The sequence below is a fragment of the Pseudorca crassidens genome, chromosome 2, assembly GCF_039906515.1.
Source record: "Pseudorca crassidens isolate mPseCra1 chromosome 2, mPseCra1.hap1, whole genome shotgun sequence".
In the NCBI taxonomy this organism is placed as follows: domain Eukaryota; kingdom Metazoa; phylum Chordata; class Mammalia; order Artiodactyla; family Delphinidae; genus Pseudorca; species Pseudorca crassidens.
The window spans coordinates 88,045,290-88,062,840 of record NC_090297.1 but is presented as its reverse complement, the minus strand read 5'-3'; the positions used below and the strand labels follow the sequence as shown (position 1 = coordinate 88,062,840).

The 17,551-nt window shown below is 40.2% G+C and overlaps 3 protein-coding genes across 5 annotated transcripts in view; all 3 read right to left on the bottom strand.

Annotated features, from left to right (window-relative positions):
* RTCA (RNA 3'-terminal phosphate cyclase) overlaps positions 1-8,162 on the bottom strand; it is a 22,465-nt gene extending 14,303 nt beyond the window's left edge. The window contains exons 1-4 of one of the 2 annotated variants that reach the window (XM_067727032.1): positions 7,886-8,162; positions 7,687-7,787; positions 5,936-6,079; positions 3,091-3,214 (exon numbers count right to left, since the gene is read on the bottom strand). In XM_067727032.1, coding sequence (XP_067583133.1) covers positions 3,091-3,214; positions 5,936-6,079; positions 7,687-7,787; positions 7,886-7,930 — 414 coding nt within the window. In that variant the 5' untranslated portion in view covers positions 7,931-8,162. Of the gene's footprint in view, positions 1-3,090; positions 3,215-5,935; positions 6,095-7,686; positions 7,788-7,885 lie in introns of those variants that run through there. The other variant, XM_067727034.1, reaches the window with a different exon arrangement.
* On the bottom strand, positions 7,963-10,930 carry LOC137209010 (deoxyuridine 5'-triphosphate nucleotidohydrolase-like). The gene is made up of 2 exons (XM_067710043.1): positions 10,622-10,930; positions 7,963-8,169 (listed from the first exon to the last, which is right to left on the bottom strand). The coding sequence occupies exons 1-2, from the start codon at positions 10,928-10,930 to the stop codon at positions 7,963-7,965; spliced, it is 516 nt and encodes a 171-aa protein (XP_067566144.1).
* Positions 8,962-17,551, bottom strand: LOC137219037 (endogenous retrovirus group K member 9 Gag polyprotein-like). 2 transcript variants are annotated; one of them, XM_067727037.1, is made up of 5 exons: positions 17,367-17,551; positions 16,992-17,082; positions 16,761-16,872; positions 12,873-13,532; positions 8,962-12,520 (listed from the first exon to the last, which is right to left on the bottom strand). In XM_067727037.1, exon 5 carries the CDS (start codon positions 11,981-11,983, stop codon positions 11,156-11,158), a length of 828 nt encoding a protein of 275 aa, XP_067583138.1. In that variant the 5' UTR covers positions 11,984-12,520; positions 12,873-13,532; positions 16,761-16,872; positions 16,992-17,082; positions 17,367-17,551; the 3' UTR covers positions 8,962-11,155. The 2 variants fall into 2 exon arrangements, with proteins under 2 accessions (XP_067583138.1, XP_067583137.1); XM_067727036.1 differs by having other exon boundaries at positions 8,962-13,532.

Genomic DNA, 17,551 nt, shown 5'->3' with positions numbered 1-17,551 from the left:
TGTAAGAAATTAGGGGGTGTTGAATAGCATTCCATTCTGCGTTCTCAGTTATTTTTTATATAGTTGAAATCTCACCGCATACACAACATTTTATACATTTTTCCCCATTTAACATTATAAACAAAAGCATTTTCCCAACATTATAAAATTCCTCCTAAAAAATATTTGAACGACTTCATGGCATTCTAGCATAATTTACCTAACCATTGTCCAAGTTTTCATTATTACATAATTATGTATATTATATAACAATAATTATAGTATATAATGCTGTGCTCCAATACCTTTAACATTATCTTTTGCTGCATTTCGCAATATTTAATTAGAGTCATTTCCTTGAAGTGGTATTACTAGGTGAAGAGAGATTAACTTTAACTTTCATTATACATCCTATCAAACTGAATTTTAAAAGACTGTACCACCTATTAAAATGGCAAAAAAATTTTTAACTGAAACCTGAGACTATCAAGCGCTGGGGAGGATGAAGAGCTGAAACTCTCCTACAGCGCTGGTGAAAATGCGAAACAACGCAGCCACGTTGTATGCCAAAACAATTTGGTAGTTTCTCAATAAAGTTAGACATAAACTTACGATTACAACTGAGCAACCCCTCTGTAGGTATTTACCCAAGACAAATAAAAACTTATGTTCAGACAGAAAAACCTGTATGTGTTTATAGTGGCTTTACTCATACTTGCCAAAAACTGGAAACAGTCCAAATGTCCTTCAACTGATGAATGGATAAACTGGTACTGATAAACAAACATCCATATAATAGAACACTACTTAGCTTTTATTGCTGATACAAGCAACATGGATGACTCTCAGATGTATTTTTTTTTAATTTATTTATTTTTTGGCTGTGTTGGGTCTTCGTTTCTGTGCGACAGCCTTCTCTAGTTGCGGCAAGCGGGGGCCACTCTTCATCGTGGTGCGCGGGCCTCTCACTGTCATGGCCTCTCTTGTTGCAGAGCACAGGCTCCAGACGCGCAGGCTCAGTAGTTGTGGCTCACGGGCCTAGTTGCTCCGTGGCATGTGGGATCTTCCCAGACCAGGGCTCGAACCCGTGTCCCCTGCATTGACAGGCAGATTCTCAACCACTGCGCCACCAGGGAAACCCTCAGATGTATTTTTTTAAATTTATTTTATTACAGTATAGTTGATTTACAATGTTGTGTTAATTTCTAGTATACAGCAAAATGATGCAGCTATGGGACTTCCCTGGTGGCGCGGTGGTCCAGGAAGATCCCACATGCCGCGGAGCAACAAAGCCCATGCACCACAACTACTGCACCTGTGCTCTAGAGCCCGCAAGCCACAACTACTGAGCCCACGTGCCACAACTACTGAAGCCCGCAGGCCTAGAGCCTGTGCTCCGCTACAAGAGAAGCCACCGTAATGAGAAGCCTGCACACCACAACAAAAAGTAGCCCCTGCTCACCACAACTAGAGAAAGCCTGCGTGTAGCAACAAAGACCCAAGGAGGCAAGAATAAAATAAATAAATAAATAAATTTATTTATTTATTTATTTAAAAAAATGATTCAGTTATACATATATATGAATTCTTTTTCATATTCTTTTCCATTATGGTCTATCACAGTAGGACCTTGTTGTTTATTCATTCTATTATATAATAGTTTGCATCTGCTAATTCCAAACTACCAATCCATCCCTCCCCCATCCTACTCCCCCTAATCAGATGTATTTTAAGGGAAAAAAACAAGACTCAACAGGCTATATACAGTATTATTCTTTTATATGACATTCTGAAAAAAAGGCAGAACTATTAGAGAAAACAGATCACTGATTGCCAAGGGTGGAGGGGTGGGATTGACTACAAAGAGGGATAACGGAATTTTCTACAGTAATTCTCTATCTTGATTGTGGTGGCTGGTTCACAATCATACATCAGAAATCACAAAACTGTATGCTACAAAGGGTGAATTTTAGTATAAATAACCACACCTCAATAAACCTGGAGAAAAAAAGATGATACCACTTTTCTCTCCCACTAGTTGTATAAGCATGCCAATACTGAATTTTATCATTCTAAAAATTTATAGTCAAATCATGGTATTTAATTATTTTTTAAAATTTTATTTTATTGTGGTAAGAATATTTAACATGAGATTTATTTTAAGAGTACAACACAATGTTGTTGACTATAGTTACAATGTGTACAACAGATCTCTAGAGCTCGTTTATCTTACTGTACTGAAAAGTTATGTCCGATGAATATGAACTCCCCAATTTCCCCCTTCCCCTAACTACCATTCCATTCTTTGATTCCATGAATTTGACTACTTTAGATATCTTATATAAGTGGAATCATGCCAGTACTGTCTTTATGTGACTGGCTCATTTCACTTAGCACAATGTCCTCAAAGTTCAACTGTGTTGTCACATATTCTAGAATTTCTTTTATTTTTTTTAAGGCTAAATAGTAATCCACTGTATGTATATACCACATTTTCTTTATCCTTTCATCCATCAATGGACATTTAGATTGTTTCCACATGTTGGCTATTATGAATAGTGTTGCAATGAACATGGGAATGCTAATTTCTCTTGGAGATTCTGATTTCAACTCTTTAGGATAATACCGAGAAGTGGGATTGCTGGCTTATATCGTAGTTGTATTTTTAATTTTTTTGAGGAACCTCCATACTGTTTTCCATAGTTGTTGCACCGTTTTGCATTCCCATCAACAGTGTGCAAGCGTTCCAATTTCTCCACATCCTCGCCAATCCTGTCAAACATAGTATTTAATTCTTACTTTGAGTTTTTCTTCCAAATCATAATCCCTGTATTCAGAAACTAACAGACTTATATAAGTAATATAATACAAATACAAGTAATATAATGTATATAACAACTGAGGCTTTTTAAAGAATTCACTATGAGCACAGCTCTAAGATACAACACGCAATCTAAAATAATTATCCTCTCCCACAACATAACGAGACACCATTAAGAAATTAAACAGCTATGTACACAAAAACACTCAGGATATATTTAAATAGAGAATGGAGATTCAGAATACTATGTGAGATCATCTTAGTTTACCAGTAGCAACAAAAGCCCTTACCATGGCTGTGTAATCAATCTGTGGTGCCATTTCAGCATTAGTTCCACCTTTCAAACGAAGTTCTGATGGACAAGCAGCAAAGAGAGCACAGGGCATTGAGACCTGCATCAAGAGGCATACACTCCTAAGGAGAAGGCAGAACAGGCTTAGCTGCATTTTCTTTTTAAAGTCTCAAGAGAGAGACATAACTACATATCACCATTAGCTGAAGCACAGACAACTGAGAAGGCAGGTACACGCCCTCAAGTTTAAAGTTAAAAAACACTCCAGTGACTGAATGATAACATCCGATTAGTATTTCGCAGTAGAAGGAACTGGCCTTAAATGATAAGCAAATCTGGGTTTGAATCCAATACTAAATACATTAGCTGTGTGATCTTAGGTTAAGTCCTAACACTTTTCTTTATCTTACAAAGGAGTAAAAAAAAAAAAATTAATTAAAGCATCTTTACAACGTTTTTACAAAAGGATTCTTAAAAGTAACAGTTTATGAAAATGCATTCAAAACCATCAAGGTCTAGAAATATTCTAATGATTGTATCTGAGTCTCCACCATGCACAAGGCATCGTTCCAGATATTAAGATACAGTTCCTCTTTGTTATAAAGCACAAACTAACACACCATTGTAAAGCAATTATACCCCAATAAAGATGTTTAAAAAAAAGAAAAAAGGGCTTCCCTGGTGGCGCAGTGGTTGAGAGTCTGCCTGCCGATGCAGGGGACAGGGGTTCGTGCCCCGGTCCAGGAAGATCCCACATGCCGCGCAGCGGCTAGGCCCCATGACCCATGGACACTGAGCCTGCGCGTCCGGAGCCTGTGCTCCGCAACGGGAGAGGCCACAACAGTGAGAGGCCCGCATACCGCAAAAAAAAAAAAGATATAGTTCCTACCATGTTGGCATCTGTGGTATGATAGAGTAATGTTTTACAAAGACTGATAGCCAAATATTTTACATGGAAAAAACTGTTAAGGAGATAATCCCTACCATAACTCACCTCTGTTTGGTCTTTATAGTCAAATAATGTGAGAAATCACAAGAAATAATTATAGAATATGTAGCATTTTATAAAATGAAACGGTCAGATTTTCTAATTGAGCTGTTATCGCCCTTCTCCAAAGTCAAGGGAAAACAATCATATTAATACATAGACTGTAGCTTGAAAAGGAGCGCAACATAGCCTCTACATACCAAAAGATAGCCTTTACTTAACTTTCTTATAGCAATGATGCAGGTGTACTGAGTTAGACAGTCTCTATCACTGATAATGCATGTCATTAATTCAGTAAATATTTATTGACTGTATAATGTGTTAGGCATTATAAGAGAAAATGCATGCAATATAATCCCTGTTCTCAGGAATTGAGCCTAGGAGCAAGTGAAAAAAACGTGGAAATGTTCAGTTTACTATAAACCATAGGTTTACAACTACTGAACTTCTGTTTATTCCCTGAGAAACCCAACACAGCTAAAGTGTCTCTCTTCCATTCAATAAAATCAGATTCTAAGAAGACTAAAGAAAACCTTAATATTAGAAGAGTAAGGAATTGCAAAGACAAAGGTAGACATGAGAAAACACATGGTACTGTAATCACAGTTAGGGATGAAAATGTTAGAATTCAAATAAATAAGATGTGTTTTCTGACTAGGAACAAGCTTGTTTGAGTCTACTGAATGAAGCTGGATTATCAACCTTCAACTCACTGCCCACACGTTCTAGTGGATTAGAAGCCAGAAGGCCTAGATTCTAATTCTACCTCTGACCCTTACTCTACGACCTCTGGTTTATCACTTAACACCAGAGGGTCTTCACTCTCTCATTCACAAAGTGGAGGAAGGGTTGGAACACATGGTTTCTATCTTCTCTCCTGTAGCTTCAAAATTCTATGATTCTGTGTTAATTTTTAGATAGCTGATTAACTATAACTCTTTCCCCCCTTTTGTACCAGAGAATGCCCAAAATAATAAGCTGACTATAAAGATATCTCAAAATGCTTTAATCCCCTTAAGAAAGTTCTCATTTGGCAAACTTCACTTTAGGCCTAGCAGCAAGCCCCTTTTAGCAGAAGTCTATTCACATCATAATTCAAATCTCAATCATCACTAAACATTTTAAGCTAAAAAAAAATCATAATTTTTTTGAAACAGTCATTTCTGAAACAAACTGGCATTGGGTTTACAGTACTATTTCTTACTTTACCAGATTTCCTAGTAAATGGATAGGATGTTGATAAAGGATGCTGCTTACAATAACAATCAGCCAATAACACAGAAAACACAAAAACTGCTCTCCATGTTTTACCAATAAAAGGAGGGGTTCTTGGAAAGGGATAAAGGCTCAATTTAATTGTTAAATATCCAGTTTTCAATGGGGGGGAAAAGCCAAGATCATATATAAAAATTTCTAAATAGGGCTGTATAAGTATCTATTAAAAGATAACAAAAATACCTAGACTAAAAGTAGAAGATGGCTCATAATTTGCTGTAAGCCAAGAACTAAATATGCTACACCACAAAGACTACTAGCACTATAGAGCATGAAACTACAGTTGTTTTCAGATATTCATTTTCTAAGTAATAAAACTAAAGAAACAAATACGCTATACTACACATGTGAGAAAATTCTAGATAGGTATAGCAACAGCTACAATTAGGAAGCAATTAGGTATCTGAGACTTTACACAGTCTCTAACCCTAAAAGGTAAGTGTTTTATCTCCATTTTAAAAGTGAGGAAACTAAAGCTTCAAAGAGGTTAAGCAACTTGTCCAGTAAGTGGTAGTACCTGCATGTGCATCCAGGTCTAATTCCAAAACCCACACTTAAATGGAATGTAAGTGACACATACCCTGCTGTCTTGGTATCTGCTGTGTGGACTCCACCTTTGATCTTCTCTGGCGTAAACATTATTTCTGTTGAGCCGATTTCTGCCCCCTCCAGTTGCCCATCACAGAAATCTCGAATCATTTCCAGTCCAGATAAATGCTGAGGCCTTCAGGTCATAATACTGCATCAAAACGTGTGCATTCAGACTGCCTATATCCCCACTTTTTATGACACATTTACAAAACTTCAATGGCAAGAAAACAGAAAGCTCTAACCATAGTAAGTGCCAGAGCTTCCTTTTGGCTTTTTATGCACGTAGACTACCTGCTGGTAGGCATTATTTTAAGGGTTCCTTCCAGACCAGTTATTTTAACTATAAACATATATGCTGATAATATTGTTGCAAATTGTAAGTATGCGAAAGAGGAAAACTAATAAAACTACCTAAGTGCCACCAGTCTCACTTGCATTTCACTGAATAATCTATGATACCTGCATGGGCTGAACTGTGTTCCTCTAAAATTCATATGTTGAAGTACCTCACAATGTGACTGTATTTAGAAATAAGGCCTCTGAAGAGATGATTAAATTAAAAAAGGCTGTCAGGAGTGAGCTGTAACCCACTCTCACTGGTGTTCTTACAAAAAGAGAAGATTAGGACATACCAGGGGTGCCCATGCACAGAGGGATGAGCATGGGAAGAGGGGGCAAGAGGGTGGTCACCTCCAAGCCAAGGAGAGAGGCCTGAAACAGAATCTTCCCTTATGGCCCTCAGAGGAAACCAACCCTACCAGCACCTTGATCTTGGACTTCCAGCCTCTAGAATTGTGCAAAAATAAATTTCTGTTGTTTAGGCCACCTAGTCTGTGGTATTTTGTTATGGCAGCCCTAGCAAACTAATAAAATACCTCACACAGCCTTAATGAATTAATTTCCCTATTGGTGAAATGGGTTACTGCAAACTACTGCTGTGACAGAGAATTACTATTCACACATATCAGTAATTGCCTTTTAATAATTTCAACATGGAGTGTGGATAAAAGACTAAGAGATAGTTGATCCATTATAATGAAATATATAAAAAGTACAAGGAATCAGTCTGTCTTCCCCCTGGGTCCTCTTCTAACAGGTGCATATACCTGACACTTAAAAAATAGTGGCATGCCTAGCTTCCCAGACAGAAGAAACAAAGTCAACTGTCAACATTTTCCCCTCTCCTACAACTGATAATCCTGGTCGTATCCACAGCTTCCTAAAGGTCTGAATGAAAGCTGGAATGACACATCTCAGGGTCCTTATGAGACTATAAAACGTGCGGCAGCAGAAAATGCACTGGTTAAAAAGTGGGGTTTCCTCCGGCCCTAGAGGCTGTTCTGCCCTGATCTACCTTGCCCGCTGCTACGAGCTCTCCGGGTACTTGGAATGCCCGATGAGGCGGGGAAACCGTTTAAAAGATAACTCATTAGGAAACGAGACAACTCTAGCCAAATAGAGAAAACATGGGCCTATTTTCTGAACTTGCCCCTTGAAACTTTCAAGGGCGCACAAGCCCGGCTACGCCTAACCGCCCAGCCCCGAACAACGTCCCGCCGCCCCTGCGGCCCGGCTGCAGAGTCCTCAACCCTGGGGCCGGCGCATCTTCCCAGCATCACCGCCGGGCTCCAGATTCCAAGCCCCAAGACCCTCCCCCCATCTCCCAATGGCCTGTCCCCCGCCCCGACCCCCCAGCCCGCTCTCCAACCTCCAGTCCCGCCGCCTGGCTCCCCGACTTACCTAAGGCCCGGCGTGCTGCGGCCTGCTCGGATCTTCTGCACCCGCAAGGGGAGGCCCAGGAGACAGCTCAGAGCCGTAGACACCCTCAAGATCTGCCCGCCCTGGTGCGGAGAGAAGAGAGAGAACATCAGATGAGCAAGCTCTGTGCCGCAGCCCGGACGGCAGCCGCAACCCGCCAGGCCTCGGGCTCGGTACTCACCCCTTCCATGATGCTGCCGTCCACCTCGACCCGCGGGCCCGCCATGGGGGGCGTCCTGGGGCCTGGCCAACCGCGACTCAGCCTCGGCCCGAGCGGGAGGAAGAGGAGACGCAGGGTCCTGCCTCGCAACTCCGGAGGCGCTCTCCTCGCTCGGGGTCGCTGGACTCCGCGTAAAGGCGGAGGACGCGCCGGCTCCGGGAACGCCCCACCCAAACCAAGCCGCTCTGCGTGCAGAAGCCGGGTTCGCCAGGCCCACAGCCAGGGCGCATGCGCGCCGCGCGGCACTTAAAGAGGCGGCACCCATAAAATTCCGGCAAACGGGAAGCTGTCCAGCAGGAGGGGTGGAGGCCGGGGAGGTTCCCTGGAGCGTGGAAGGAACTGTGTCCCTGGAAGACTTGCGCCCTGAACACAGCAAAACGCGCAGATTGCCGAAAGCCTCCCTTTCAACTCTAGTCGGATCCTCCAGTTGTCTCGCAGGCTTGTGCAAGCATCTGTGTTTATCTCTGTTTTCTCGGGGATCCTGCCGTACCCAGAACTGGAGACTCTTAGAGCTGAAGATGTAGGAAAGGTCCCTGCAATGCACCGACCACCTTCTCTCTGGTCGGGTTTGCCTTCTCTGCAGCCTGTCCCTTAAAATGTGTCCCTGGTGCATTGATGATACCCATGAGCCTCTCGTTCTTCGTGTGTGTGTGTGTGTGTGTGTGTGTGTGTGTGTGTGTGTGTGTGTAGAGTATTATCTCTTTTTCTTCTGCTAGACACCATTTATTTGGGGATGAGTAGAAAAGGACAGAATCAGAATCAGTAATATAATGCTCAAAAAAGCCAAAGTTATGCCACCTTGTCCGAGAATGAGTGCAAGTTCATGACTGCAATGAACAGTGCCACTAACGTAATTCACTTCAGAGGAGGGCAGGAACGACAACCCGCTTCTTGATTCCGCTTGTGGTTCAGTTCCTACATTAACTGAGTACCAAATCATATGCAAGCCTCTAGGTAAGCAAAGAAGAGTAAGGTATTTTCTGCCTCGAAGTTATTGGAAGTATATTGCAGAGACTGAAAAGTGATAAATTATAATGTCATTCTTCTTAATGATAATAATGTACTGTACTTATCTTACAGTTAAGTAAAGAGGGAGCACCAATTAGAATATGATAAATCATAAAAAAAGTCAACATTTATTGAGCACTTAGCCACTGCATGCATTTACAACCTGCTGAAGTACTTACAGTTTTTACTCTGATTTACAGCTGCATGTGTTAAACAATTTGCTACAAGGCCACACAGTTAACTAGCATACTGTGTTATGAACCGTGCTGCTCTGATGTGAACACAATTGTCTCCTAATCCCAACATTCCACCACTTTTGTAACAGAGAAAGCCTGGGAATGCATATACTTTACCCAATCTCTGATACAAAAGCAGACAAAGATGACATGGAGAAGAAAAATTTATAAATTTTATAAATTCAGATGCACCAGGATCAATCAAAATATTAACAAATAAATCCAACAACGTTTATGAAATACTATATAGTATGACCAAATTGGGACTGAATATCATTCTAACATTAGAAAAATGTTATGATGTTATATCAAAAACCTAAGATCCCATTAATAGATGAAGAAAAAGCATTTGAAAAAAATCAAGATCTATTTATGATAAAACAAAAGCAAATGAACCTAGGAATAAATGTAAACTCCCTTGATTAAGGACATCTGGAAAACTCTACAGCAAAGTTCATTCTTAATAACGGTAAATAATGGTAAAACATAAGAGACCTTTTAAAATCAAAACAAGATAGTAATACCCACAGTTATGGCTTCTTTTCAACAGATGATGGAAGTCTAGTCAGATTTTACAAGAAAGAGATGAAAGACACAAGACTGGACAGACAAAAACAACACCGTCATTATTCACAGGTGATATGATCACCTACATAGAAATAATGCCATTTGCAGCAACATGGATGGACCTAGAGATTGTCATACTGAGTGAAGTAAGTCAGACAGAGAAAGAGAAATATCGTATGATATTGCTTATATGCGGAATCTTTAAAAAATGATACAACTTTACAGAACAGAAACAGACTCACAGACTTAGAGAATGAACTTATGGTGGGGGGAGATAGTTAGGGAGTTTGGGATTGATATGTACACACAGCTATATTTAAAATAGATAACCAACAAGGACCTACTGTATAGCACAGAGAACTCGGCTCAATATTCTGTAACAACCTAACTGGGAAAAGAATTTGAAAAAGAATAGATACATGTATATGTATAACTGAATCACTTTGTTATACACCTGCAACTAACAGAACATTGTTAATCAACTGTACTCCAATATAAAATAAAAAGTTAAAAAAAGAAAACCTCAAAGAATCTTTAGATATATTATTGAAAATATAGTTTCAGTAAAATTCCAATCAAATGCCCACAGGACTTTTTTAAGGAGCCTGACAAGACAATTCTAAAATTTATATGAAAGAACAAAAGTGCAAGAATAATTTAAAAAGAATGAAGGGTACTTGTCCTCTCAAAACCCAGAATTTCTATGAAGCTAAAGTGAAGGCCATTCATACTGTTTTATTATAGACACATCGGCTCCCGTATCAACAAGGCCCGTAAATTTCACATTATTATTAAAGGTAATCGTTAATTGGGGACGTTGATCATCGATAAAGGATTGTCAAAAAACATTTTTTCCCGTGCTGCCAAACCCCCCAGTACGCTTTACCGGGGCGGCTGCTTGTTTTATACATGGTAACAGTAACAATTGAGCAATTCTTTGTCCTTTATTAAATTCTGTAGGTTTTGTAACAGAAATCATAATGGAAATTTCTCCGTTATAATCCTCATCAGTAACTCCAGTATGAACTGTTACACCCTGCAGAGTCAAACTACTTCGTCCTAATAATAGTCCCACGGTTCCTGCAGGTATAGGCCCATAAACTCCTGTAGCTAATTTGTGAACTCCTGCTGGCGTAAGGATACAATCTCGAGGAGCAATTAAGTCAACGGCAGCACTGCCGCTGGTAGCATGCATGAGATCAGTAACTAAGAGCCGATGTTGAGATTGTCCTGTAGTGTCTGATGAAAGCTGCCATTGCTTACAAGATACCGTTGAGAATTTACCGTCGCTTTTCCCGTATTGTTGTTGCGGCCCCGGCTTGGGCCTAGCTTCCCGTTTCCCGAGACATTATCTCGTGGAGGCAAAAGATTTCCTAACTTATCCCTTTTGGAACGGCATTTATTAGTCCAGTGTTGTCCTTTACCACACCGACGACATACCAGGTGGCTGTTCATTCTTAACCTGTTTTGATATTTGGCCTTGCCCTTTTCGGCAATCTCGCCTCATATGTCCATACTTTCCACAATTGTAACATTTAGTACGATTATCTTTCAACCCTCCAGTTATGGCAGCTGCAAGTAAATTGGCATAAGTAGGAGATCCAATATCATGGCAAGCTTTTATATACTCTTCAAGTGGAGCGTTTACAGCTCGTAAAGGCCGCAATGCCTTCTGGCATTCAGGATTTGCATTCTCAAAGGCCAAGGATTGTAATAATAAATCTTGCACGTCTGTTTGTGCTACAGCTCTTTGAATGGCTGCATGCAATCTAGACAAGAAATCTGTGTAAGGCTCACCAGGCCCTTGCATTAACTTAGTAAAAGATTGTGCTGTTTTTCCAGGGGGCTCCACTCGTAGCCATGCTCGCAAACAACACATACGTATTTGAATGATTCGTAAATCGTCAAATTGAGCTTGAGCTTGTACATTACTAAATGCCCCTGCTCCTATTAATTCATCTAAAAGTGGTCCTGGAGGATTACGGGCCACATTAGTCCTTGCCATGTTTTCAGCTTCTTCTTTCCACCAAGTCTTAAACTGCATATATTGTCCAGGTTCAAGAACAGTCCTGGCAAGTGCCTCCCAATCCTGAGGAATTAATATGTTTTTGGAAGCATACCCAGACAAAAGTCCTTGAACATAATTAGAATGCATCCCATATGCCTTAATGGCTTCTTTTAGCATTTTAAAAATTTTAAAATCATGAGGGTTATACTCAACACTCATATCCATTCGGAAATTGATCATTAGCAGGCATAGCTTGTCTAACAATAGGGAAAGCAAAAAATGGTTCAGAATATTGCTTTTCTTCCTTATTCATCTCTTCTTCCAATAAAAGTTTATTACATTCAGGTTTTAGAGGAAATCGAAACTGACGAGAGGCTCCAACAGGATAAGCAGCTAATTCTAAAGGAGGAGCCGAAGGAATAGTAGGACATGGCTCCTGATATGAAGAGGTGGTAGCATTGTTTTTATTTTCTTCCAATTTAGCCATCAAATTTTTCAACTTTGAAAGTATATCAGAAATCTCATTCTGTTGAGAAAGTGGCATCTCATTTTGTTTACTAGCTTGCTCCCGACCTTTATCATCATCAGAAAGAGCCCCTTCATCACTGGAGCCCGAAAAATCCTCTCCTGTCTCAGACATAATAGGAGGAGGCAGAGGAAGGTCCTCTATAGGAGATTCACGGGACAGAGTACGAAAAGTAGCAGAGTGATCGGGAGCAGAATTCGGACGCTGAGGGCGCGCCCCATTTTCTCTTTCAGTCTCAGATTGTAATGATTCTAGGGCAAGAGAAATTAGATTACAGAGAGACCAGACACGGACAGATATAGGGTCTCCATACTGATGAGCTCTTCTTAATGCTCGCATAACCTGTTTCCAAACTTTTAAATTCAACTGGTTATGACCAGTAGGTTGAAACCAGTAACAATGTTTACGAATCTCCGCAAACAATTCATCAAAAGATTCTTGTTTCACTTTCACTCCAGAACTCCGGAATAACTGTTTCAGGAGTCTAATGTAGTGACGTTCCACTGAGGGAGAATTCCCCATGACTCTACTCTTCCCGAAGGTTTCGCTTTACCCTTTAGCGTACAAAAATCCCCTTCGGTCCCGCGTGACCTCGAGACTTACCTTCAGGTCCCTGTTCGGGCGCCAAATGTTGTAGTTTCTTATGACAGGGCTGAAAGTAAGCTCATCACACGAGATGAATTGTGCAGAAACACAACAGTAGAGGGCTGCTGCTCGCTCAGGCAATACAGCGCCGTCCCATCCTGCTGTGGTGACTTTTATTTAAGCATTATCTATGTTTACACCTTAAGATTTGTTTTCTTAACATTCCAGAAATGCCAAAGCAGCTACATATGCTTTCACTGATTATACAAGCAACAGTGGGCTTTCTTGAAGACTTGCCGTGCTTCGTCCTTGAGCTCAAAAGCAGCACAAGGACGTTTCCTTGTGTTCCCATTATTCTGATTATACCGAGGACATTTCATGGATCAGTGCCCAAAGCATCCAGGACTGTTTGCAGTTCTGGCTTATTCGCACGCCCCCGGTTTGCCGGGAGGCGGGGGTGGGGGTGGGTGGGGGGGGTGGGGGGGGCTCATGGGTCAAGTCTCCTTTCCATGCCCCCTCAGTGATTTCTCTACACTAAAGTAATTAAGATAATGTGAGATTGGTACAGTGATAAATAGATTACTTAGAGCCCTTAAACTGATTTCTTTGACAGATGAGATGGCAGATCAGTGGGAAAAGAAGAACTCTTCAGTTTATGGTGTGGAAACAACAGGTTAACTGTAAGAAAAAATGAAATTGGATTTGTATTTCACACCATACACAAAAACCATTTCAAGATGATTTAAAGACTTAAATATCTCCCACAATATTTTAAAAATTAACTCAAAATGGGTCAAAGCCCTAAATGTAAGAACTAAAACTATAAAACTTTTAGAAGACGATATAGATATAACTCTTCATAACCTTGGATTAGTTGATGGTTTCTGAGCTATGACACCCGAAGCACAATTTTTTAAAAATAAATTGGACTTCAATTTAATTAAAATAAAAAAACTTTTGTACTTCAAAGGTTACTATCAGGAAAGTGAAAAGACAAACTAAAGAATGGGAGAGGGCTTCCCTGGTGGCACAGTGGTTGAGAGTCCACCTGCCGATGCAGGGGACACGGGTTCGTGCCCCGGTCCAGGAAGATCCCACATGCCGCGGAGCTGCTAGGCCCGTGAGCCATGGCCGCTGAGCCTGCGCGTCCGGAGCCTGTGCTCCGCAACGGGAGAGGCCACAACAGTGAGAGGCCCGTGTACCGCAAAAAAAAAAAAAAAAAAAGAATGGGAGAAAATATTTGTAAGTCATATATCTGATGAGTCTAGTATCTAGACTATATAAAGAACTATTACAATGCCAAAATAAAAAGACAACCCAATTTTTAAATGGGCAAAGGATTTGAATAGACATTTCTCCAAAGAAGATATACTAATGGCCAATAAGCACATGAAAAGATGTTCAGCATCATTCGTCATTAGGGAAACGCAAATCAAAATCACAATGAAATATTACTGAACACTACTTGAAAGATAATTCAAAGACAATTCTCTCAATTCTTGAGAGGCAAGTGTTGGTAGGAAAGGAAAGTTTGCTTTATTTCGGAGGCCGGCAACCGGGGGGTGGACTCCTGCAAGAGAACCAGCTCCTGATTGTTGCTCAGGGGACAGGGGCTTTTAAAGGGGAGTTTCAGGGCTGTATAGGCAGAGGGAGGGAGCAGAACAGCATAGTCAACTCTGACAGTCATCTTGAAATAAGTAATGTGGTGGTCTGATCAGCATCATCTTTGTTGTTTCAAGATTACTGATTAATCTTTAGTTCCAGGGTTTGTTCCCATTTCTTTGAGGCCAGTTCTCAGAACTGTGGAAGCTTATGTCATGGCTTCAGTTTGGTCATCATGTAGTCATCCTCCTTCACCTGGTGGGGGCTTCAGTAGCTGCAAAACAGCTCACAGGATATGGCCCAGAATATTATCTATAGCCCTTAAGGAGGAAATAAAGGTCCTTGACTATGCTTAATGATTAAACTATTATTATTTGGTCTCCTTTGACTGTTTTCCTTTGTTTCTGCATTTTCTCACTTCTCTGATTAAACTTATTCTTTGGCTAAAGTGTTTCCACAGACAAAAGGCAGGCTGAGGATATGGGGGGCGGGGGGCAAGGACTGTAGGGTCCTGCTCCGTTTCAATATCACTTTATATCCACTCGCATGGTTATAATGAAAAAGACAGACAATAACAAGAGTTGATGAGGATGTGAAGGAACCAGGACCTTCATACACTGCTAGTGAGAATGTGAAATGGTGCAGCTACCTTTGAAAACAGTCTGGCAGTTCCTCAAAGAATTAAACATAGGGTTATCGTGCAACCCAGCAATTCAACTCTTAGGTATACACCCAAGGAAAATAAAACACATATCTACACAAAAACTTGCACATTAATGTTCATAGCAGCATTCACAATAGCCCAAAAGTGGAAACAACCCAAATATCTATTGACTGATGAGTGGATAAACAAAAATATTTATATCTGCAAAATGAAATATTATTCGGCCATAAAAAGGAGTAAAGCACCAATACATGTGTAAAATAGATGAGCCCTGAGAACATTAGCTAGTCATAAAAGCCACATATTGTATGATTCCTTTTATATGAAATGTCCAGAACAGGTAAATTTATAGAGTCAGAAAGTAGACGAGTAGCATCAGGGACTCAGGGGTGGGAGGGAGTTCCAGAATGGGAATTGATTGCTAATGGCCATGGGGTTTCTTTCGGGAGGTGGTGAAAGTGTTCTGGAATTAGATGGTGGTAATGGTTTTACAACTTTGTAAATATATTAAAAATCTCCGTATTGTTCACAAAAATCTTTCTCTTGCCCCTTTGCAGTCATTCCCCATTCTCACCCCCAGTGCCAGGCAACCACTAATCTGCCTTCTGTCTCTATAGATTTGCCTTCTCTGGACATTCCATACAAATGGAATCAGGCAATATGTGACCTTCTGGATCTGGCTCCTTTTACTTAGCATAATATTTTTGAGGTTCATTCATGTTAAAGCATGTATCATTACTTCAGTCATTGTTAGTGATGAATAATATTCCATTATATGAATACACCACAGTTTGTTTATTCATTTACGTATGGAGGACATTTGGGCTGTTTCTAGGTTTTGGCTAATATAAATAAGGCTGTTAAGAACATTCTTGTACTAGTCTTTATGTGGACATATGTTTTTATTTCTCTTGGGTAGATACCTAAGAGTAGAATTTCCAGGTAACAATCAATCATTCAATTATTATTATTATTATTATTTTGGCCACACCGGCGCAGCTTGTGGGATCTTAGTTCCCCCACCAGAGATCAAACCCAGGCCCCCTGCAGTGGAAGCTCAGAATCCTAACCACTAGACCACCAGGAAATTCCCTCAATTAAATTTTTAAAAAGAGAAGAAATGGGTTATTTGGTTCTTTCGAGCTCAAGTGAAAGGATTAACTAGTGAATATGTGGCATATCTCTTGATGTCGGAAGGAAGGATAAGGAAACATACCATACTGAATTTGGAAGCAGTAATCATGTTGAGGTAAAGAGTATAAAAGAAAAGAAGTAAACTAGACATTTCCTTAAGAGAAGGTAGAGTCAAAGGGAAAGTTAAGAGGAAGAAGGTAGTATAGGGGCTCTGGGAAGAAAAATAATTCAATTCAAAGGCACAGCTACTTAATTTTTTTATAAAAACACATGCATGTAGTATTATGAAATCTATTATTTGTGCCTATAAAATGTTTTGTTAGTGGGAAAGTTAAAAAAAATCAAAGTTCTTTGACTATCCCAGGTTTTCTTATAAAGGTTATGATTTAAATCTATTGCTTACAGTTTGTGTGTGTGTGTGTGTGTGTGAAATACACTGAAAGGCAAATAAAGCAAAATAAAAAGTGTGAGTTTGAGTAATATCCGACAGTGAATTTGTGAAGTACCTGAGATTTTGTTTCACGGCCACTAATCTTCAGTGTTGAGAATTTATGAATTTGTCTTTGTTCCAGTTTTGTTCTCTGTAATTCTTTAGACATCTGTACAGATTTTCATTCCCTTATAAGAGGAAGAACAGACAAATATCATCGTGGACATTTCTAGAAATTGGTTTCTTAGTTGCTGTGAGGAGGATTGACCATTAGAGCTCTGATCTTTTCTTTACCAGTTCCACTGACCTCAATTTGACATTTCTCCAAGAGGCAAATAAATACAGGTAGTATGTCTGACATTCTTGCATATGCTGGGCAGCTACCTCTGACAGATTCCCTAAAAGGAAAGATAATGGCGATGACATTTGTCTTAGACATTATGGTAACCTTGTTTATCTTCCATGAAAAAAATAAAAAATCGAAAAGCCAGTTTCGGTAACCAAGAACACAATGCGAGTAAGAAATGCCCGTCATTGGGAAGTATTCCAGTATAGACTTGACTCAACTAGCGGTACAGATCCTTGCTACAAAGTATAGAAATGTCCCATTTTCTGTAATCAAGCAGTTACAATACAAGCTGAAGGAAGGTTTTTGTTTTTGTTTTTGCTTTCTCCTACTTACCCCTCAAATCTTACTTCAACGTAAATTTCTCCAGGTGAGTGCCCTTCCTTTGTTTCCTTAACATACTCCATCTCCCCCATTACTTGCACTGAAAATATGATCGTTGGCGCACATGTACTTACACAGCTGTGCCTTACCCAACTTTGTCCCTGAAACTAAATTTGGGCAGCCCTCCTCCCCACTTG

Bases quoted from the DNA above. Each gene is read 5' to 3' on its own strand.
- LOC137209010 (XM_067710043.1), bottom strand. From the start codon at position 10,930: ATGCATGCTACCAGCGGCAGTGCTGCCGTTGACTTAATTGCTCCTCGA. The intron at 8,170-10,621 runs GTAAAGCGTACT...CGCCTCTTTAAG, and splicing joins TAAAACAAGCAGCCGCCCCG to TGCCGCGCGGCGCGCATGCG.
- LOC137219037 (XM_067727036.1), bottom strand. From the start codon at position 12,791: ATGGGGAATTCTCCCTCAGTGGAACGTCACTACATTAGACTCCTGAAA.